Raw genomic sequence first — 22,652 nt, 5'->3', positions numbered from 1 at the left:
AATTAATATTTAACCAGAAGTCAGTCCTCTCAAAGAGAGTATTTTTTCTTTAAAGCTTTTTTGCCTAGTCTCAGAGGTCTGCATGCTTATTGGCATTACAGGATCAGATCCTCTTCTCTCCCACTGTCTGGGTTTGGTTTTGAACAGCAGCCTCCTTCAGCAGGAGGGGAAGGAGAGGCTGCTGTATTATCCCACCCACTGCCATCAGGGTGGACACGTGGGAGCAATAGGTTGTAGTGATGAGTGACTATTGCTTTTACTAAGCAAGCACCATAAACAGTAGGCTGTTAAACAAATAATGGGAATCAGCAGGACTTCTGGATGTATATTTGTAGAAAGCAGCTAGAAAGTGCACACCATTATATCTTGATCCTGCTGGTCTTTGGGGGTACTCTGAGTGTGCCAGTTGGTTCAAGTGACTCTGGTCACTGAGCACTCTCACACTACTAGAGCCATCAGATAGAGATCTTTTTCAGAGAAAGAAGCCACATGTCTGTCCGGACCATGGTCAGAAGTTCCCAGACACAGCATTGCAACATTGCCACTGCTTCAGGTACTTTCACCTCTTCAAATCTGCACCATTATCCAGACTCATTCTTCCTAAGTAAAAGTAAACTTTTTATTTTGTTTTGAACCCAGCATCGCTGAGAGATATTCCAAAAAGGAATATGGTTCTTACTAAAGAAATAATTTCTTTCTTTTTTTTCAGTTGTCAGCTCCTCAGAATAGTTTTTCTACTTGACGCTGCTAAATCTCTATTTGCTGTGTCATGTCATGGACTTAATAAGTTTTGCTTTCCAAAATAGTAAGACTGAAAGCAATATTCTCTAACATACTTAACATATAAGAGGTATTCTCACCAAACAGTGTGTTCTTACCAGGAAATACAACTCTTTAAAAAAGACAAAAATGTGTCATAATGATATATATTTCTTGGGGATGTTTCTCTATTTGCAATTAACTACATTTTTTAACATTTTTCATCAATTTTATTTTTAGCTTTTCTTCCATACATTTTCACTGATTAATACTTCTTGGTGTTTTTTTCTTTCTTCATTTGTAGGTAACCATAATTTGTCAATTGCTTTGTACTATTTTCCACATCAACTATATTATTAAATCCAGGTAGCGACTCTATCATTGGTACCATGGACTACTGCTGTGATAAAAGAGAAGAGATCAAAGACTGGCTCTGGTCCATGGAATTCTGTTTAACAACTTTTATTAGAAATTCAAGAGACTAAATATTTTCCCTTTTCACGGAGTGTGATATGAAGCACCAATCATCTGCACAGATGTAAAATAAGTGAACGAGAAAAATTAAATGCTTATTGACCTCTCCTCTTGAAGTAAACTGTAATTAAAAATATTTTATTTAAGCCTTTGAGTCCCATGTGCTCTTTCAATAGAAAAATTATAGTTAAAGTATATGCTTCATCGATTCCAATTAATTTATTTAGATGACACAGTTCCCCAAGGAATAATGTGTGTATAGGCTTACCAAATACTTTCATTATAATTTACTAAAATTAATGTTATTCTTGGGAACTTTTACACTTACTTGATATAATAAAAAAGATGTTACAATAAAGCATTGCAACATTTTTATTTCTGGCCTCAGCCTCCAATGAAAATCCCAAAAAGGCCATACAGAACAAATTCATCTCTGGTAAGCTGTAGATATTACAAGTCCTTATTTAAGGTGAGCTTAGAGAAAAAGAAAAGTTTCCTCCACACTTAATCTTTCTAATTATAACTGTTTAAAAAAAAAAAAAAAAAAAAAAAAAAAAGATGACCTATATATTTTGTGGATATGGTGACTCTTTTTCTCACCTTTTCTTATTTTCTCTGTTATGGCTTTTCAGCAACTTGTCAGAGAACAAAGAAGTAAAGAAGTACAGGGCATACGCATCATTGAAGGCATCTATTTCTAAATAAGAATGCTGAAATTTGCCTTCTGTCCTCATTCTTTGTTGGCATGTTTGGATAGCAGCTAAAAATTCTGTCCAACAATAAAATACATGAAAAAGATGAAAGTTTTTATTCTACTAGAATTTTTAAAAATGGTCCTTTCTTGGTTTAATGTTTGTTACTTGTGTTTCCAGTCTCAAAAATCATAAATATCCAACTCCTGCAGAAAATCTGTTTTTAAACTGTGGCATCCCTTTCACTGTCCTATTTATGTTACATATCCCATTTCTTGGGTAAATGGTAAAATATCAGATCCAAATAAGTTTAGAGACTTAAAATGGGATTTAATCATGTCATACATATAAATATACCACAGAGTTAAAGTGACATGACAAAAGCAATGCCTTAGATTGTTATTTAAATTCAGTGGTTTCTCACTCTCTGCCCTCATCACAGATATAGAATTATGCTTCTGGGAAGAACTGCATACATATCATACCATTATGACAAATCAGGAAACGATTATTCCTCTGATCAAATCTGCTATGAGGTTCTGATTTGGAACAACTCTGGATGTACACAGGCAGGATCAGGTTAATTAAGCTTAAGATCATACTGTTGCAAAAAGTAGCAGCCGAAGGGAAAGCCCTTACTATGGCAACATAGCAATTACAGAACTCACAAAGTCAGTGTGTCAAACCTGTGTTTTTCATCTAATCTAGTCACCAAGCTAAAAGCTGAGGTATACAGTTCCGATTGCAGCTATGATACTACACAGAAAGGCACTCAAGATCTGTGGAATCAAAAAGAGCCCAATTTCACACCCAAGAGGAATGTACAAACAAGATGAAGTATCTGGTAAGAGCACTTTAATCTCAAAAGCAGTAGATCCATCTATCCACTTACCGGTTGAATACATGTAAGTCATGACTGTAATCCAAAAATAGGCATAAATGTATTAATTTTTAATATACAATAATTATTTTTTATTTATTGATTTATTCCTTTAAACATTAACATTAATATGTATTGATGAAAATCTGAGCACAGAGCTAACACAGATGTGGTCGCTAAACTTGTCCAGACAAAACTACCCTTACTGAAAGCAGTTTTCAGGGAGAGATATTAATATTGCAGAGGGGGAAGAAAAAAAAAAAAAAGCTAGTACTTCTTATACTAATGAGTTAGTACTTGGGAAAAGGAAAAAAAAAAAAAGAGAAAATAAATGAGAAAAGTATGTAAATGAAGATGAAATCTGTACTTGAGGCAAAACTGAATTTGCTGGACATGCAGAAATTATTTGATACACAGCTTGAGACTTATAGTTTGAGATTTAAATAAGAACTTGATCTAATTATTCTTTTGTATCATCTAAATTTCCAGCAGGTGTCCAAATTACTTTCATCCTTTCATGAGCTATAGGGTATGCTGCCCTAGGACATAGGCATTGCTATCCAATAACTGCATTGAGTGACTCACAACATGAATGTTATCTAGCTCATCAGGTAATCAACTAATCAACTAGCTTCAGGAAGCTGTCTGACCTTCCTCTCAGAAGTCAATGTGGTTTCCTCAGCATAAAATCTTTAAAAATCTGTGGTGTCTATTGCCCTTCTAAAACTTTTTTATGTTCTGAAGTTCAAAAGCTAGTCTGGACTAAAATGCAAAAGGAAGAAAATTTTTTACTAGCCACAGAAAGCATCTAAAACAATAAAATAAACTGCTCGGGAAAAGCATTTCATGTCAACTATATAAACTTATACATATATATATATATACACAGACACAGATATATATATATATTCAGTTTATTTTACAAATAAGGTATCAACAAGCAACATAAGCCTAAGGGTATACGTTATGCAGCAATAATCCATGCCAAGTGCCATAGATGACTTACAATACAAAGCAGGGAATTAGCCCAACACAATTTACACCCTATTGTGCACTTCTGCTTAATTTAACAGCAAGAACTCAGCTTCCCCTGTGTGTTTCTATAAGCATTTAACAATAGAAGCTTCATTCTAGAGATTTTCCTTCAAAATAAACGTGATCAAATCCTTACTGTGACAACAGATGGTGGTAGAGCAGATGTATAACTAGACCTGAAAGTTCAGTAACTGTCAGTCAAGAGCTGCTGAATGGCTACTGCAGTAACATGTCATCTTTCAGTAAAACACTTTGTTTAATCAGTGCACTTTAAAAACAACAACCCAATAGCAATGGAGGCTATTACTCAACAATAAATAATAAAAAAAGGAAGTCATGTTGTGCTTCATACAGATGTTCTCCTATCAGTCCACCTGAGCAATGGAATTCGAGTCTTTAAATGCAAAAGATATGCAACACATCTGCAGCAAAGGACTCTGGTTTGATTGACAGGCAAGCCAGTCACTATGACATTTGTGTGTGCTCACCTTTATACAGCACATATAAGTTGGGTTTTATTAAATAACTCACTGAGCCAAATTTTTAGAATTGATTTTAAATGAGCTTGTTCTAACTGCAGAACTTTAGTCAAGCTGAACAACAGCCTATCAAACCAGAATATGAGGTGATATTACATAGCTGATCAGGTACAGCTGCATATAGGGTTTTTTTATTAAATTATATAAAAAGCAAGAATAATTGGGCATAACCTTGTATACTTGTAAACATCATCAAGAATGTAAAATGTCTGCAAAACAATGGGATTCATGGCAACTGAGTACTGTGGAATCTGACATTCACAATTATACTCCAGTTTCTGGCCTTAGTCTGACAGTTCATTATGTCATGATGACTCTAAACTGAGTTATACACAGTTGTGGAGGTGAAAAACTCTTTCTCATTCTATCATAATTCTTGTTATAGACTGTTAATTTTGAATAGGACAGTTACCAACTCTTTTTCCATAAAAGCAGGAAAATTCTAGAGGGAAAGATTATTCTTAAAAATTAAAAGGATTTAAGGAAAAGTTCTTATCTTCTGCAGAGACAAGACAAATCTTTCAAGAATGTTCATGCTGCCTGTGGATAGAAGAGAAATTGTATTTGACTTAAAGTATTATAGCATTCTTCCTCACTATACTTTTTTGTGAATGTAACACTGATGAAAGGTGAAGGGTTGTAGCCTTTGAATTCCTCTTAATAGAGATGAGACACACAGCGTGAGAAATAAGAGTTTTAGATACACTGCTCTGCCTTGATATTCTAATCTCTGCTCACGCGAAACCTTGAGATTTGACATTTGTCCATGTAGTAGAGAAGCAAGTCTATGTATTACATTTGTGAACATGTATGTGAACATAGCCATAATCAAGTAAAATGGAAAATCAACTCTCTGAGTTTGCCAGGTACTGAACATGCTTTGTATGACTAGGTTGTTGAGTGAAATGCAATAAAACTGGAATCACAGATTTCCCTGACTGCAGTTTATGAACACTGTGCTTGTACATGTAGAGACAGTAGGAGATGAACTGAAAGCCATGTTAAGATTTAGATTTAAACCTTGAATTCCACACTGTACCTAACCCCAATAGGTAACCAATTCATCCTCCTGGCATGGCAACCAGTAAAAGCCGAATCCCAATGAATCCCAAAAAACAAATGAGAGTTATAATGTGTAGTACAATCTCTGGTAACCTGAGGCAATACATTTGGTTTCCCACCTTGAGAAAGATCAGATTTTATAAGGAGTGTCTAATGATGATTTCTCTAGATGCTATCAAGTCAACTTTCAGATGAGACCAGCACATTCAAAATCTCATGGTGCCTAATGTAAAGACTGGGAATTGTAAAAAGGAATGGGCAGTGCTAGTCCTCATTACACCACCACAGTTTACTGAGATAGGGTGCATTTTCCTATCATTTGGAAAGCATTAGCAGGGAGTCGATGACACCTTTCTGAATCACCTGCCTAATGGTGGCTCTCACAGGAGCTGACATTTGCTGTAATCCGTGTAAGAGCCGAACAGAAGTGATGAGTTCCAAGAAAAGGGAACATGCCTGTGTTTACACTCCCATCTTGGCTGATCAAATAGAGAAGCCTCTGGCTGAAGCCTTAAAAAATTCATTCTTTGTGCCTCTCTGCTATGAGGTCTGTATAATTTTTTTCTCTGAAGTTATGGAAATTTTGTCTAGGACACTGTATTATTTTTAGTGAATATTTAAAGTGTGCATTATATTTTGAGTACCAAATATTTTAATTTTTTTTCCTCAACTACTTGCTGGTACTCTCTTAGATGTTACTATATATAGCCCATGCGTATAGTACCAAAAGAGAAAACACAACCAATATTCTAATTTTACCATGTTCAAGTGTTCTTTTCATTACTGTCAGCTCAGAGAGGGGAAACTTTATTTCCCTCTTTTCCCACAGTCTTCTTCAACAATAATTTGTCTGTGGTCCTCTTCAAGCATTTTTTTGCATCATCTTTTGACCACTATTAAATTTATTAACACCTTTCTCAGAACTTATTGCTTCATGCTGTCCAAATAATTACCACTTTCTTATCAATACCCATCATTTCTGATATTTTAATTTCAATGAATGTATCTTATCTCTCTAATAATTTTCCAGGCAAACCTGCTTTCACAATTACTGCCTTAAAGGAAAGCTGCCACATTATGTGCAGTCAACAAGTCATTTCTATTTTCTTTTTCTTTGTCTTTTTTACTTACTGCAATATTGAGACATTTTAATAATGCTATTGGAGTTACAGCATCTTCCATACCTACGCAGGTACCTTTTTTCCCTCACTGTAATTCTAATGGCTCTGTCTGAGACCCTATTCTCTTCTCCATATCAAGAATATATTTTCATGAAGGAGTTTTAAATGGGTTGGTTCCCTGACTCTAGTTTGATAACTGCCTTCCCCTCTACCTAATAATTAAAATGCACAGAGACATATTCTAGTAGAAGAAGACTTTTGGAAGAAATAGTGTGTGGGGGGAGCTTCAATGAAAAGTTCAAGGAAACTTTTGACAAGGAAAAGATTTTATATGGGAAGGAATTAATTCTCATGCAGGTTGCTCTGTATGTTCTCTTTATATGTCTGTAGAGGTAACTCCCTTACTACAAGTGATAAAATTCTCACAGACATGCCTGAAGGCCCCCTTAGGGCAGCCAGGCAGGCCATAAAGCAGAGGGGGAGAACTCAGCCTGGGGTTTTATTGTGCACGTGAAAGGTGTTGTTATAAAAGCACAAAACCAGGTTTCCGCCTTTGCCTTCTCTGCCAGATACATTGCAGCATTCTTTAGCCATGACCTAGTGCCTGGGGTTACCTGCGTGCATATCAAGCCTTACATATATATAAAAAAATTACATGTCAAAATAACCTTCAATCACCCTGCCCATTAAGAAAAAAAAAAGATATTCGTTAAGTGAAATTAAATATACACTTTTTTTTTAAACCACAAGAGGATGACAACAGCGCCTGATATGTTTGCAGAAAAAAGTTAAAACTAGCTGTTTAACCTCTTAGAGAAAAACGTATTTCATTAAAAAAAAAGTAAAAATGACAAAAGTATCCAAGATGATAATTTAACTTTTAGATAAATAATAATGTCTTGATATAAGTAAAAAATGTACTGCATACCATATTAATGTTTGCTGCACATCAGAAGACAGAAATTATCCTCATATCTGTGTAGCATTTTCTGAATCTACTCAGAAATACTGTTTAACTTAAGTTAGGTGATATTTCCTAGCTCCTTTTATGATAAAAACTGCAATCGTCTATACTTAAGGTATGCCCAAAAGGGAGTCTGGTTTTGAATTTACTGTTCCCTGAAGATCAGTAAACCTTTTCCTTCTCCAGTGTTTGATGGGTATCAAGACCTTACCAGTCTCACTGTCCATCCAATCAGCCTCTCTCTTTTCAGTTTGATCTTTTGGCTGAGTTTCTCAAAATGCTCTATGGTAATTCTTTTGGAATATAATGACTGGTGATGATTAGGAAAAAAAAAAAAAGCATTATATTGCAGGCTGCCCTAACAGATAATATGACCAACAAAGTATTCAAGCTACAAAAGTTACTTTGCTTTCCACTGGAATTCTAATGAAGTGGAAAATGCCTTACTGACCCCACATGCCAAGGGCTCCAAAACACCAGAGATCCCTGAATTCCCCTGAATGTGTTAGAGTGCTGGGACATTGTAACTGTTGTTTAAATTTTTGTTGTCTTTATTTATTTTTTTTTCAGTAATAAAAGCAAAGAGGTAAGTTCAGAGTAAGAGTGAAAACTGAGATACTTAACAGCTTTTTGTTAACTAGCCATTGTTTTCTTCCCATTTTTTGAGACAGCAACAATTCTGTACCGCTGTCAACAACTGATGTTATAGAAACCATTATGAAAATGCCCAAATGCAAGTGTTATCTTCAATTATTGTAGCTTTGTTTATACTCACCCATATAGTTTTTACTATTGTTATTAGTAGTATTTGTTATGATTTGTGGACCCTCTCATTGAGAAAACAGAAAACAAAATAGTAGCACTACCTCCCTTGTGAGAGTTGCACTCAGAACAATTCCATAGTAACAAAGTTGGACCAGAGACAGGATACTGAGAAATATTTTGACTAACTGAACATGTGGTGTAAGGGAGGTAAAATCTCCTTAAAATGAAATCACCATTATATAATAATTGTGATACACAGCACTTGTGTACTTAATTAACTTTACAGTGTACCCCGAATATTTTTACTCATACTTTGTTTAAATAGTTTTCAAAACGATATGTTGATCTTTTTGAGGAGGTGTGTCTGCTGTCCATTCTTCCTATGGTCTCTAGCAACTAGAATCTCACAATTTCAGCCTCATTCCAAACTTCAAGCTGCCTGTAGGTTGGCTTCTTTAAAAGAAACTGTGGGAAGACCAGATTTCTCAAAACACAAAGATCTATCCCTTTATGCCAGAGATCCAATCCCTGGATACACAGCTGTAGAGAATAGCAGCAGATGTGTTCATGATGCATTTTACAAGAAACCACCCCTATTCAAGGAATGTTGTTCTCTTTTTTAAAGATGTAACAGTTACCTCTAGTAATATGAGACTGCCAATGCATGAACTTGGAGATAGTCAGATTCTGTTTGCTCCAAGTTCTGCTGCTGTCATGCTTCATAACCTTGTGCAAATAATAATTTTTTATGCCTTCATTTGCCAATAGGCAAAAAAACCCCAAACACCAAAACCCCATGCATTTTTGGAATTTTTGAACCTTGATGGATTCTTTCTAATTCTGTCAAGCATAACAATCCCATTCCTCCTTTTGTAGTAAAATTGATAAGATGCAATCTGAAGAAAATTATATATATATATATATATTTATATTTATTTATTTATGCATCAAATAGATTTTGAAAAGATTAGGTGTGTTCTTTCTTTGACAAAACACTTCAGTTCCCTTTGACTTTAGAATATAAAAACAGTAAGGTACTCTCTAGAGAAAATCTACCAAGAATTCTTCTCTTAGAATAATGCACAGATACTACACAATTAAATATAGTTCAAATGAGAATTAGAATTAAAACTCAAGCAACCCCAACTTTTCTTTTTCTTACCTGCTGGTTTACGGGAAAATTCCTGTTGATTTTTTTAATCTATAAAAATGAATAAAGAAATAGATTAATACTCAGTCACTAGAAGAAAAACCAAAACCAAAACACTGCATTTTTGAGACATATATCAGACACTCCCTTCCAATTTATGTATGTACAAAAGAAAATAAAATCTCCTGCAGTAAAGGGACTGAAATTTTTTACAAGCTTATGTGAATAATGGGACATTTCTGGTCTCATTTTGTTGTTCAGTCTGATGTTCAGAGTACAGGAGAGGAGACTATGTGCAAAAGAATTACTGGATTCTACAGGAGAGGTAAATACATGCTAAATTATACCTCAGTTCTACAACACTATGTCTTTTTCTTTTTTTCAGATTAGAAGCTATAAAATAAACTGGAGTATTTAACTGTAAATGAAAGTAATTCAGAGCAGCTTACTGCTAACCACTAAAGTCATCAAGCTTTAAGCAATTTTTTTTCCTTAAAGAATGATGAAAGTTTGGGCTGGAACAGCCTTGGAAATATCACTTACTCTACCGTTTTATCCTATGTGCAAAATCAAGTATGTAGTTTCAGTTGCAATAATTGTTCAAGTAATTCCTTCTTAAACATTCAACATTCAACACCAGCCCCAGGTAAAAAGAGATACCTGATTCATGAGGAGTTTGTATTTAGCCCTGCAGTTCATGGACTCCCTCTAAATAAACACTGCCAGCTTTCTGACAGAGAAGTGTCCAGTACAAAGAAAATTATGTGTGGAACATATCCTTCTACCATTACTAACTTCTACCATTACTAAAACAAATGTGTTCTTCTTTGGTTTATACATAAACCCTGAAAGCTTTTGACTAAACCTAGTAAATCTACAGTGTGCATTCATGACAGACACTTAACATCTAGAATTTATTTTTTGCTGTCTTATGTTAATTTTTCACAAGTTTTTTTTTTTTTATTTATTTATTTTTAGCTATAGGTAAATGACTAGAACACGTATTTAAAGACATTATCAAATAGAAATCTATATAGAATGTACCTGAAAAATCCACAAAGCCCTGAAACCACAGCATAACATTTACACTGCTTCAACCAAGGTGCAACATCTTTTTAGAAGAAAAGATGAATCATCACTGCATTTCCTCCAGTGTTTACAATATCATCCCTAAACAACTATATGCAGAGATGTGAATGATACTGTTTTTTGCAGACTTCAAAACCACACTAAGTTTGCTGCAGTGGTAAGTTCTTTGCATTTCTCATGCAAATACTGAGCAAGTCTGCCACTGACATCCCACAGTTTTGCTATCAAAGGATAATTCTCACTGTCAAGAACATCCTGGCAAGCAATTTCAGTTGGTTTTCAAACGGATCCTAAATAAAAAGTGTCAGAAGTACATTTCCATCCTTCCTTCTTGCATTTACATCAGCTTCCTCCATTCTTCAATGTTAGTTAAGGTGAAGCACTAGAGGAGCTAGGACATTCAGTGGGCAAACAAATAGTATAAAATTATTCTATAGTTTATAAGATACCAACTATCTCACATGACTTTTTAAAAGAAAAGGCAGATGAAACCCCCTTTTTTTAACAGGAAAAAAAAAATTATTGGGATTTATCCCTAAATCAAACACTAACTACTCCAGCATGATAAATCCCTGTTTGCAAGAGTAAAAACTATTAAAATCCTTGTCAAAACTGTTTATTTTCGTCTAGTTTAAGCAAAGACAAACACCCTGAAAATTATAAGTTATGAAAGAACATTGTCAAAAGATTTTACTATTCTAAACAAAATACTGAAAATATCTATTTAGCAGCAAATTACAGTAACATATTAAATAATTCAGGAGTATTTTTGTTTACTTCACACATAGAGACTAATTTTTTAAAACAAATATAAAGCACATTAGGAGCCTTGTGTACTTTGAATGTTCCTATGAAATGTAAATGCATAATTGGAACACCATTTTCTCATTCAAAAATTTTCAACTAATTTTCTAAAGTACAATCTAGGCATCTACAGTACATAGTTGTCTTAACTGTTGTTACTTTGATTAATTAAAACAACTATCTTTATGTTTCAGATAATATGGTGATGATTTCCTGAAATGCATTATTTTTCATTCTGTTATAGTTTGCAAACTCCAGTATAGTTGTTGAAGTCTACTCAGAGCTGAGAATTGTTAAGTGCAATTATTTTTTGGAACACCAAAAGTTCTGTCATTCACATGTATAAATATGGGTATAAATATAAATACAGGAAAAAAAAAGTTGTATAGTTAGGCAGCACACAGAAAGAAAAACAGTAGCCAACAGTGCTCTTCCCAGAATGTTACAATGAACATTGAGTAAAATTTAATCTATGAATGATCCAGATCTATAATCCTTAAGGATTAAAACATAAATTTAAACATTTTTCATAAATTAAAAGAGAAATGTTTCTTTGGTTAACTGACACACATGAATAATATTAGTTTTTCATCAGAGGACATGAGTAGAATACACTGCAAACATATGTATGTAATATTTATAAATAAAATTCACTGACAGATACTACACTAAAAAAAATAGTTAAAAATGGTAAGCACTCTGAGAATATTCTTAATATTCTTTAGAAATATGTGTTTAGATGTGTTTCTCCAGAGTAGTTAAAAATCAGGAATAGCACAAGAGGAAACAAAAGAAGAAGCTAGAAAATAAATTCTCTTCTGAAGCAAAGATAGAGGAAGCATTAATTAAGCTGCAAGAACTACCTGCTTCTACTTCATGATCAAAAAACAGGTGCTGAGGGGTGATGCTCTATTCTGGTTCGACTTCCATAAATGCAAACTAGGAAAAAAAAATCTTAAAATACCATAGAGAAAGTAATTTGGGATCCGGTGATCATCTTAACACGGAAAGAAGAAGAAGGTGTCAAAAATAAGGTCTCTGCAGTATCTTGCATCTGACTACCAAATAGGCAAGTGATGTTGATACAAGACCAATAATGGAATCATAGAATCTCAGAATTGTTCAGATTGGAAAATACAGTAAAGATCACCTAGGTCTAACCCTCCTACCATGGGCAGGGACACATTTCACTAGACCAGGTTGTTTAGAGCTTCATCCAACACTTCCAGGGATGGGAAACATATTTTAGTGAAAGATACCACAGAAGATTGGTTTGAAGCATAAATGATTGTTAACAGTACAAATAGATTTGAATAGATATGTTCCAAAAACTCAGCTGGCCAATATGTTTGGACATCATAGACACGAAAAATTAGAATGCTGGCAGGGAGATGAAAAGAAGTGGAACATAGAGAGGACCATGGCCAAATTCAGTAATTTTTGTTCACTAGATGTTGCAATCACAGATGAACAGTTTTCACAGTGATGGCGGTGCTTGTTCCACAGAAGAAATAAACAAGAACATCCCTTCTCAGCAGGTATTCAAATGAGCAGGTTTTGGCTTTTGTTGAGCACAGCAATTGCAAATGTTTAGGGTTTTTAATTTTTATTATTTGAAAGCTTTTATGACAGAGAAGCAGGAATGCAGAAGAATACCGTTTCACACTATTATCTTTCTTTGTGAATTGTGGCCTATTACTGTTGCCCTCTGCTGGAATGCAGTTGATTAAACTCATAAAAGCTGGGTTTTAAACTTCCACATTCAGTTAAAACTGAACTGAATTGTTCATTCCTCTGAGAGATACTATTTCAGACCTTCTTTCAGCAAATAGCACTGCAATAACTATTTTCAGTTTCCACAGGAGGATTTTAAAGTGTAATTTTAAAACTACTATTTATTGGGGATTTGTATGACCTTTTTTACCTATTTATATTAATGAAATTTGCTATTCCAATGTAATCACAGGATTCTCATGAGATGATGAGGAAATGTGCCTTTCAACAAGCACTAAGGACACTTAAGAGTAGTAAGATCAAGGGATAAGAGCACTGATTCCAGGGTTTTCCAATCTGAAAAAACTGAAATAGAAGCAATCAGATGTTTGACAACTCCATGTATACCATGCTTGCTTCAATCCTATTTACTGATAAACTGTATTGTAAATGAGACTCACAGTTCTAATGTGATAAGATGATTAATGACCATGTGAGTCTCAGGTATCACAACTGGTCCTCTGCAAGAAACAATAATATAGTAGGTGTTAGTTGTTAGGACAGAGCTCCTGAAAGACACCATTTCCTTGTAGTACCTACGCGAACAGCCAAGACTGAAGAGCAACATATGAAATGAGTGGGGACCAGTTCCTGTTCAGTATTTTGCTGACTTAGGCAGTAAACAAGATTATTCCAAATTTTCACATATGATTTGATCCATCATTTTCTTGCAGTCTGTAGATATCATGTAACTTTTCAGGTCTCAGAATTTTTTCACTTAAAAAAGAACCCTTTATTATTTTATTTTATGCTAGTCAAATATTTACGGATTTCCCCAAACAATTTAGACTCTACAGCCTTCTTCATGAATTGCTTGCATTACACAGTTGCTGATTTACATTCATTAGCAGCTAATTAAAATATAATAACTTGTCAAGACTGTAAATTCGGTAGCTAGTTCTTCATCTCATGCATTAAAGCAACAATACAGTTTGTGCCATTGGGATATTAAGTGATCACAAACAGGAAGCAGGATCACTACAATTTGGAAGAAAACATGAATCCATGCTGTGATAATCTTGTGTTAATGAATAAGAGAGACTACAAGACTAACACTGGAAACTACTAGTTGGCTACTCTTATTTTCTGTCCTTGCTAGGCTTGTGTTTGCTTGATGCAATAGGTAAGTCATGGTAAAGTTTTGAAATTTTATTATCTAAGAGTATATGTGTATTGAAAGAAGCAGGGAATCAGAGAAGAAGCATGCAACAATTCACACAAAAAGCATCATATATTGGTGAATGCATTCAAATATAACAGCCTATTGATTAAATATAGGAATTCTTGACGCAGACTTTACGAGCTGTAGTAGGTTTTACAGTTTAGGTTAAAAACTCATATAAGCTACCATATGCAAAGTTATCAGTCTGTGTGTTCTGGAAAATATGGGAACATAGGAAGTATTTAATGCAATATTAATGTCTGCTTTCTGACCCATGGTGCCATTGTCTGGTGTGTGTTGATCATATTTTACCAAAAAAATCATTCAAAGGATAGAAGGTTTGGCTTACTTTCATAATTTCTAGTATTTTCACATCTAACTTGGATTTTTCTCAAGACTAGACACACTGGATTGCAAATAAACTCAGCCTGAAGGAACTCAGCAACAACTTCCTTGAAGAAAGAAAGGAAAAAATCACAGAATATGTGAACATTTATATAGAGGAGAGGCTTGATTCAACACTGAATAATGCATAAGCACATGCATGACCTCTGCTTCAGAGTCTGTTCCTGTAGATACCTGCAGGCTGAATCATTCTCACTATGGTTTCTAGATGGGAACAAAAGTGAGATTCAAGATGCTATGTTTCAGCTTATATAATTAACATTATAGAATCTCTCTTAGGAGTCAAAAAATTACAGAAAGACATCAAATATTTCTGAAGTTTATAAGCAATTAAGATACAGTAGACATAATTCCCTAATTCATAATTATGAAGTCCCTAATCTGCTGAAGAAGTCCCAAAGTAGCAGATGGCTGGAAAGACAAAGGGAAATATTCTTTTCCTATCACCAGACAGACAGATAACTAGACGGATCTTTATTCTGGTTCAGTATTAGCACTTAACTTGCTCATGGATCATCTTAATCTAGATGTTTCCTTTGAATCCTATATATAAGTAGAGGAAAAGAGGCCTAAGATAGTCTTGGGGTCTCATCTAGAAAGCAGTCGTGTAATTCTACAAGCTTCCTTTTAAATTCTACTGCAGCAGGTTGACCCTGGCCAGATTCCAGATACCCACTAAAGTCGCTCTCTCACTCTCCCTCTGCAATTAGACAGAGGAGAGTGAAAAAAAAGTGGCTAAGGATTCATGAGTAGAGATAAGAGCTGGGAGGTTGCTTACTGTTTACCTTCACAGGCAAAACAGACTCAAAGTGAGGATAGTGCTTATATTTATTACTAATAGGATAAAAGCCAAAGAGTGAGAAATAAAACAGTCTTAAAAACACCTTCCCCCCACCCCTCCTTCCATCCATGTTCTTCCTCCTCCCCCCCAGTAGTACAGGGGGACAGGGAATGGGGGTTGCAGTCAGTTGTTGTTTCTGCCACTGCTCAGGAGAGGAGACCTTCACCTGCTCCTATGGGGTCCCTCACATAGGAGACAATCCTTGATGGATCTCTCCAGTGTGAGTCCACCCTCTGGGCAGCAGTTCTTCCCAATCTGTTGTCCCATGGGTCACTCCTCCATGGGGTGCAGCCTGGTCTCTGCACCCCAGTGGTCCTCCATGGGCTGTAGGGGACAGCCTGCTTCAGCATGGTCTTCACCACAGGCTACAGGGGCATTACTATATCTGCTAATTGGCTTGGCCTTGGCCAGTGGCAGGAAGTTTATCCTGGAGCCGGCTATCTTTGGCTCTATAGGACAGGGGAAGCTTCTGGCAGCTTGTAACAGAAGCCACCCCTGTAGCCCCCCTGCTAACAAAACCCATGACATCGACTGCCAATTGTACAAAGTACACAGAGAGCTCAGAGAGCTTCAATTTTTTGTTGAGTTCCAATACATGCAGGTATTTGATAAATACTTTTGGAGACAACAAAATATGTCTAGTATAACTCAGGAATGGTCCCCCAAAAATGGAAGCAGATGAATACAAATCATTCCTAACAGAGATCTTGAACTGATGCATGGAAAGAAAATATTTTTTTATATTGCGAGTTATTATCAATTTATGGCATGCACAAGCACTATGAAAGCACAAATCTGAACCGTGATCACAAACCTGCAGACTATCAAAACTTTCATTTCCTTTCTCATAGAAAAAGATTCAGTGAGGCACTGAACACTATGAGCATAGCAGTAATGGATGGATATCAGAAAAAAACACCAGATTTGTGACTATTACATGAAAGTATAGTGGGAGCCATCAGGACAGAAGCACAAAACCTAGTCTTCACACAACTGTGATTGATGTTCCCATAATAAAACTGCAAGTAATTTTACTCAAATTAAAAAAAAAAAAAGTGGGGTTTTTTTGTGGGTTTTTTTTGTGTTTTTCTGTGTGTGGGGTTTTTTTTGTTTGTTTGTTTTGTTGTTGTTGTTGTTTGGTTGGTTGGGTTTTTTTGTTTGTTTTGGGTTTTGTTTTGTTTTGTTTTGTTTTGTTTTGTTTTGTTTTGTTTTGTTTAACAGATGAATGGCTTCATTTAATCCTGCAATATTTAACATCCAATCCTAAATTTGGATGCTACCTTAATGAAAATATTGCTATTGTGCCTCTTTAAAAAGATACATGTGCTACAAACAACCCAGTTTTAAAACAGTGAATCTCCACAAATAAAATACCATTATCAACATGCATATTATTACACATGATGGAAATGAATTAAAGCCAGTACCTGAAAAAGCTATTATGGTCCCAGCTAAAAGTAAGAAACATATGTCTCTCTACTGAAGATGTGTTAGAAGGACTTGAAAAGATATGAAAAAAAAAACCAAGCAAACAAACAAAAAACCAAAAAACTTGACCCAGAAGGAGATACTGTAATCATTGCTTCAGATAATGAAATGGAATCGGATAATTGTGGTTTATATCATAATACTGGTTGTTCACTGGAGGATGATTACTTCAGTATCAGTCATACAAAGAGTAAAAAAGCTGGTGTAGGTAATAATAAGTAAAACATCTACTCACAAAATAGTGAAATATATTCCTCTTGACTACCTTTTTCATTTGCAATTTAAAAACAACTTCACTATCCACCAAAGATAAACAGTTTGTAATAGAAATCCATCTGAATACTACTACACAGGTATTCAATTAATTTTATTTCTTGTTAACAAAACATATCCATAGATTCCTTCCTAGTGTAAGTAGCAACTAACTGATCAGTTACCTTTTAAGACAGCAAGGACTTCCATCTGAAATACAACTTCCAGATTTTCCTAGCTAATATTTTTTAAATTATTAACTAGATATTTGATTAGCAGCCCTGCAGCCCTCAGGCACTCTGTTCCCAAGTTATTACCGCAGAATAAGGAACCCTATGTCATTCTTCCAGTAGAAACAATAATATTAAATTGTTAAAAACTGATCTTAATATCTCTCCTGGGTTAAAACATCAGATTTCATATTGCCTAATTTCTCAAGAAAATTAAATAATATAGATAAGTCCAATTTCAATTTCACATTTCACTTACAATTTCATTACGACTTAAAATTTAGACAATATAATAACTAGTATATAGTATTTACTTTCAGAAGGTTTCACAGAATGCCAAGGGAACAGGGTAAAAACTTTAATCTCATGTTAGCCATGCTTTGTCTTATCCTGGTATCTCCGAATTGAGTTGCAAACACCGATACGAATTTGTTCATGTTATGATAATACAAAAGAACAGAAACATATGGCTGAAAAGAAACTCAATAGAACTAAGCTTGTTGTCCAACCCATTTGTACAGTCCTGCCATGATGACACCCCTAACACCTTATGAGTCAATCTATTAGCAAATACAGCTCTTAGCACTGGAAGTTCTCCTTCTATCAAACCAGCCTCTTTCCAGTTGCAGTTTAATCCCATTACTTCTCATGTAATGCATCACAGAAAGAAAGAAGAAACTGCCTGCCCTTTGTGTAGCTTTTCTAAAGTTGAAACACTATTCTTTGCTTCAGGCTAAGTCAGTTCCATTTCACCCTGTAATTACGTGCAGTTCGAGCTATTATCAAAGAAGCCAGAGCCCTCTTTGGTGACACTGCTATTGCATATGAGCACTGTAGGACACATTTTTTCTGAATGACCAGGAGGACTGCCTAGCACATTACAACAGCTCTGACCCCTTTAGCCTTCCTCTAAGAGTCTCATAGTCACTTTTTATCTGCTTAGAGTGACACTGAAATCAGTCATGCCTGCATGAATGAGCAGACCCAGCTAACTGTCATTTGACTAGATGGCTTTGGCAATATCCCTCAGATTTAAGCTCCTGGGAGACAGAAGACTTCCCACAATGTTAGGTCGACACTAGAATGAAGTTTTCATCACACATAAGAGTGAGTCACTCATGACCAATACATCTCTTCCTCAAGGGAAGGATCATCATTAATCTCACAGCTTTTCCCGCCTGCCAGACCTTCATTTTATATTTAATCCACTCCGTCATTAGGCTTGAAACCTCAGCTTCTCCGGGCAGCACTGTAATGTATCACTGCCTGAGAAGGGATCATTTTCCTATGAAAAAGACCTGTAAGTAGAAATGTCCTGTTAGCTAGGTTTTCCTCATTCACAGTAGGGGCTACTGTGGATCCTTCTGGCTTGTTGCCAAACATCTTCTCCACACCCCATGATTCCAGATTTCACCGTGTCTGAAAGCTTTCTCAAGTAATTTCTCTACCAACTCCTGAGGAGACTTAACTAGCAGGTATCCTCCAGCTGAGGCATCTTCCTCCCTCCTCAGCCTTCCTCAGAAGTGAACTGCAAACCATGACTCCTACAAATTCAGTTTAAGATTTGGATCGAGACACCTGTAGCTGTGGTTCCCATCTAAAGTTTCCACTTGAACCATTAGCAGAAGTTGGAAGAAAAATACCTCATAACAGAACTTATATTTTCATTATCAGTTTGCTCTGTATATGATCTATTTGTTGAAGCTCATTACTCTCCTTGTATTCCTTCCTCCTAAAAGTTCTAATCATATCTTTTGACCTGCTTCTTCACTCAGTCACATGATCCTTGCCTTTTAGGTCCCTATTTCCAGCCTGGTCTTTTCACTCTGACTGGGCTGAAACAGAATGAGGCAGGTTGTTGAAGGGTGCAGCTAAACTTACTTTGTTCCTATGCTCTCAGTCCATCAGCAGGCTTCTGACCTTGCCCATGAAGAGTTCACAGATTGCCAAGTTTGCATTATTTCAGGACTCCTCACTTTGGTACAGATAATAGCATTCGCAGTTCACACTCTGGCATTTAATATGACATAAGGGGTAGCTAAATGGTAGAGGACATGAGGAATTTCATACAATTATTTTATATACAATTATATACAACACATGAGACAATTACCCCTCTTGACAGAACCTAATGCCCCATAGAAATGTAGCCAGTGATTTTTAAAATACATTTAACACTTACACCATAGCATACTGGTCTAAATGAGTTCCTGCTGGCAAAGTTCAATAAAGTGACCAGTTGCCAGAGCCAGAGACAAATACCTTTACTCGAAGCAATTAATTTTGTAGGCTTTACAGGTATTATATCTTCTACCATCCCACCACCGACCCATTTGTTTCCTTTAGTCTGAGTGGATTAAAAATAAAATTACAGAAACACCTAGTCTTTATTACATTGTGTCACATTTCACTTCTTCTGTCTAAAAGAATTATATACTGTTATTCTTTTGGAACTCTCAAGAAGAAGAGCAATATTTATGAGACAATCTGGCTGACAGCACCAGATAACAAACTGCTTATAAGCTAAAAAAATCAACTGATATTACATTACTTAAATAATTTGGTTGATATAATATAAAATAGCTGTTGAGACATTAGGTTCACATGGTAATGAACTACATTGTTCATTATTTTCATCAATTCATTATTTCATCAATATTTCATCATATTACAAATAAACTACAGGTATTAATTAACATAATTGCTAAATCTGACACACACCCACACAAAAGAAATATGTCACTGTGACATAGGATAAAACCATGAACTTTTCAGGACCTGTTTCTGCTGAAAGATTCCCATTCATCTGTATAACCGATCATTTTAAATTTCACTTGAAACACTACAAAATTACTTTGTAGTGCTTGTATAATTAAATGTCATGTCCTCATATTTTGTAAAATACATCCGGTCCCTCCTCCTTATACAGAATGGGTCTCTCTGCATTCAGGTTAATCACAAACTCACTCTAGCACTGTATTCATTTATACTCTGAGCTGGTTTTCAATGAGAAACTCTTTTGCAATAAAGTTTCTGTACTGCCATAAATAGTAAAGACTGGAGTCTCCTTAACCTTCTTTCTCATAACAAGCTGCTGAGCCATTAGCTTGAAAAGTCTTGAATTTCATTCCCTCCTAAAGAATACAGTTGTTTATCTCCAATTTCACCTCATAACTAAGAATTCATTATAAAATAATACACAAAAGTCTTGATAAATATGGGTTTTCTCAGTATTATCTGACATTTCTGGAAAGGAATGATCAAATACTGATCAACATGGAAATGTAAAGAGCTGTGTATCTGTGGGACCATGGCTGAAAGGCAGGTCAAGGAGTAGAAGATGTAAAGGGAGAAAAAAGGGTAGGGTACAAGTTTTTGCATGAATCAATTAATTTTCAAGCGTAGACATTTTATTTTTTTTTCTATTTCCTCTTCTTTAAGTGTGCCACATACTGAACTACATTTGAGGACTCTTTAGATTTTAACAATATTGTTAAATGGACATATTAGTAATAGACAGTATTTTTTTCTTGCTTTGGATATGACCTCATAATCCTTAAAGTAAGAGGTTATAACAGTTAAAAATCAACAGAATTTTCTCCAACCTCCCATAAATTGCCCATTTATTTGCATTAAGAATGGTTAAGACAGGCACTGATAACATTACAAGTAAATTTAAAGATTACTCTTTTTTTAGTGTGCATTTCAGACTTGCCTATGAGAAAACGATGTATTTCACTGCATTTTACAAGGCTAAACATAATATCTGAAAATCATTTTTCAACAGAGAACAAAAAAAAAAAGGTAATACAAACTTCAAATCCATTTAAAATTACATATTTTTCTATGAATGGGAGATGTCACATGGTATATAAAATTCAAGAAATATTTTTAAGATCTTCTATTGAAAAGCGCTTCTGTGTCAACAGATTTCAGACCAGCAACTCCCTCCCTAATTTCATTTTAGCAGCAAAGGAGATTGTTTAATCAAAAGTATAGATTTTTGCTGTAGTTCAAACATGATTTAAAGAGGGTCTGGAGAAGGGCCACAAAGATGATCAAAAGACAGGGAAGCCTGCCATACGAGGAAAGGCTAAAAGAACTGGATTTTTTCAGCCTTGAAAAAAGAGGGCTTAGGGGAGCTTTATCACCATGATACAGTATTTAAAGGGTGACTAAAAAGAAGGTGGGAGACTCCCTTTTTACAAGGAATCACAGGGGAAAGACAGGGGTAATGGGTACAAGATACTCATGGGGAGATTCCAGTTAAAAACATGAGGAAAATTTTTTACATTGCGAACAAACAGTCATTGGAATATCCTCCCCAGGGAAGTGGGGAATTCCCTGACCTTGGACACATTTAAGATTCATCTGAACAAGGTTCTGGGCCATCTTGCCCAGACTATTCTTTTGCCAAGAAAGGCTGGACCAGATGATCTTTGAGCTCCTCTTACAACTTGGCATTCCAAGATTCTATCATGTTATGAGCTAATAAATGCAATGATGGTATTCCATATTTTCAAGATACCAATATGTGTCAGTTTCTCTAAGTTTCAACAATAAAAGCAATATAAAGAAGAAGAATCATCCTTATGACACCAAAATTACTGGAATCAATTAAAATTATTAATTTTTCCACAGTGTTTTCTCTTATTACTCCAGTGAAGTTCTAGTTATTATTCATGGACATTATTTTTCCTGAAAGAAAAAGGCATGCACACACATGCTCAGAAAATTACTCTGGCCCTATAATTAAAAGAAAAATCAGGGAAGAACATATTCAACAGAGGTATAATGATGAAGACAGTGACATGAGTAGAACATAAAAGCTATAATTTACAACAAGTGAAATGCATATGTCAAGCTGTAACAAAAACAGATGTTCCATAACAAGTAAAATTGTATGTGGTTACGTTATTATATATTGCCACAATGTGGGAATTAACTGTATAAACATGACACCATTATAATATCACTTAAAATAGCAATATATATCAAAATGTTGTGCTCAGAAATTAAACTGAACAAAGCAACTAAATATGTGAATAATATCATGCCTATTCATAATGATGAATAGGTTGATGTGAGAGCATAAGCTCAAAGCCGTAGAAGAAGAAAATCCTGAAGATGAATGAAGGCAGTAATTCCTACATCAAATATAGAATCT

General features: G+C 35.1%; 1 protein-coding gene across 6 annotated transcripts in view; it reads right to left on the bottom strand.

Moving 5' to 3' along the window:
• SNTG1 (syntrophin gamma 1) overlaps positions 1–22,652 on the bottom strand; it is a 336,726-nt gene that overhangs the window by 58,316 nt on the left and 255,758 nt on the right. For all 6 annotated transcript variants that reach the window (XM_027890849.1, XM_027890855.1, XM_027890850.1 and 3 more), the window contains one exon: positions 9,454–9,492. In XM_027890849.1, the coding sequence (XP_027746650.1) occupies positions 9,454–9,492 (39 nt within the window). The remainder of the gene's footprint in view (positions 1–9,453; positions 9,493–22,652) is intronic.

This window comes from Empidonax traillii, unplaced genomic scaffold (genome assembly GCF_003031625.1).
Source record: "Empidonax traillii isolate 1590-97213 ecotype Southwest subspecies unplaced genomic scaffold, ASM303162v1 scaffold300:size811877, whole genome shotgun sequence".
NCBI classification, from domain to species: Eukaryota; Metazoa; Chordata; class Aves; order Passeriformes; family Tyrannidae; genus Empidonax; species Empidonax traillii.
Note: the sequence above shows the minus strand (reverse complement) of the source record. Positions and strands in the feature narration are given on the sequence as shown.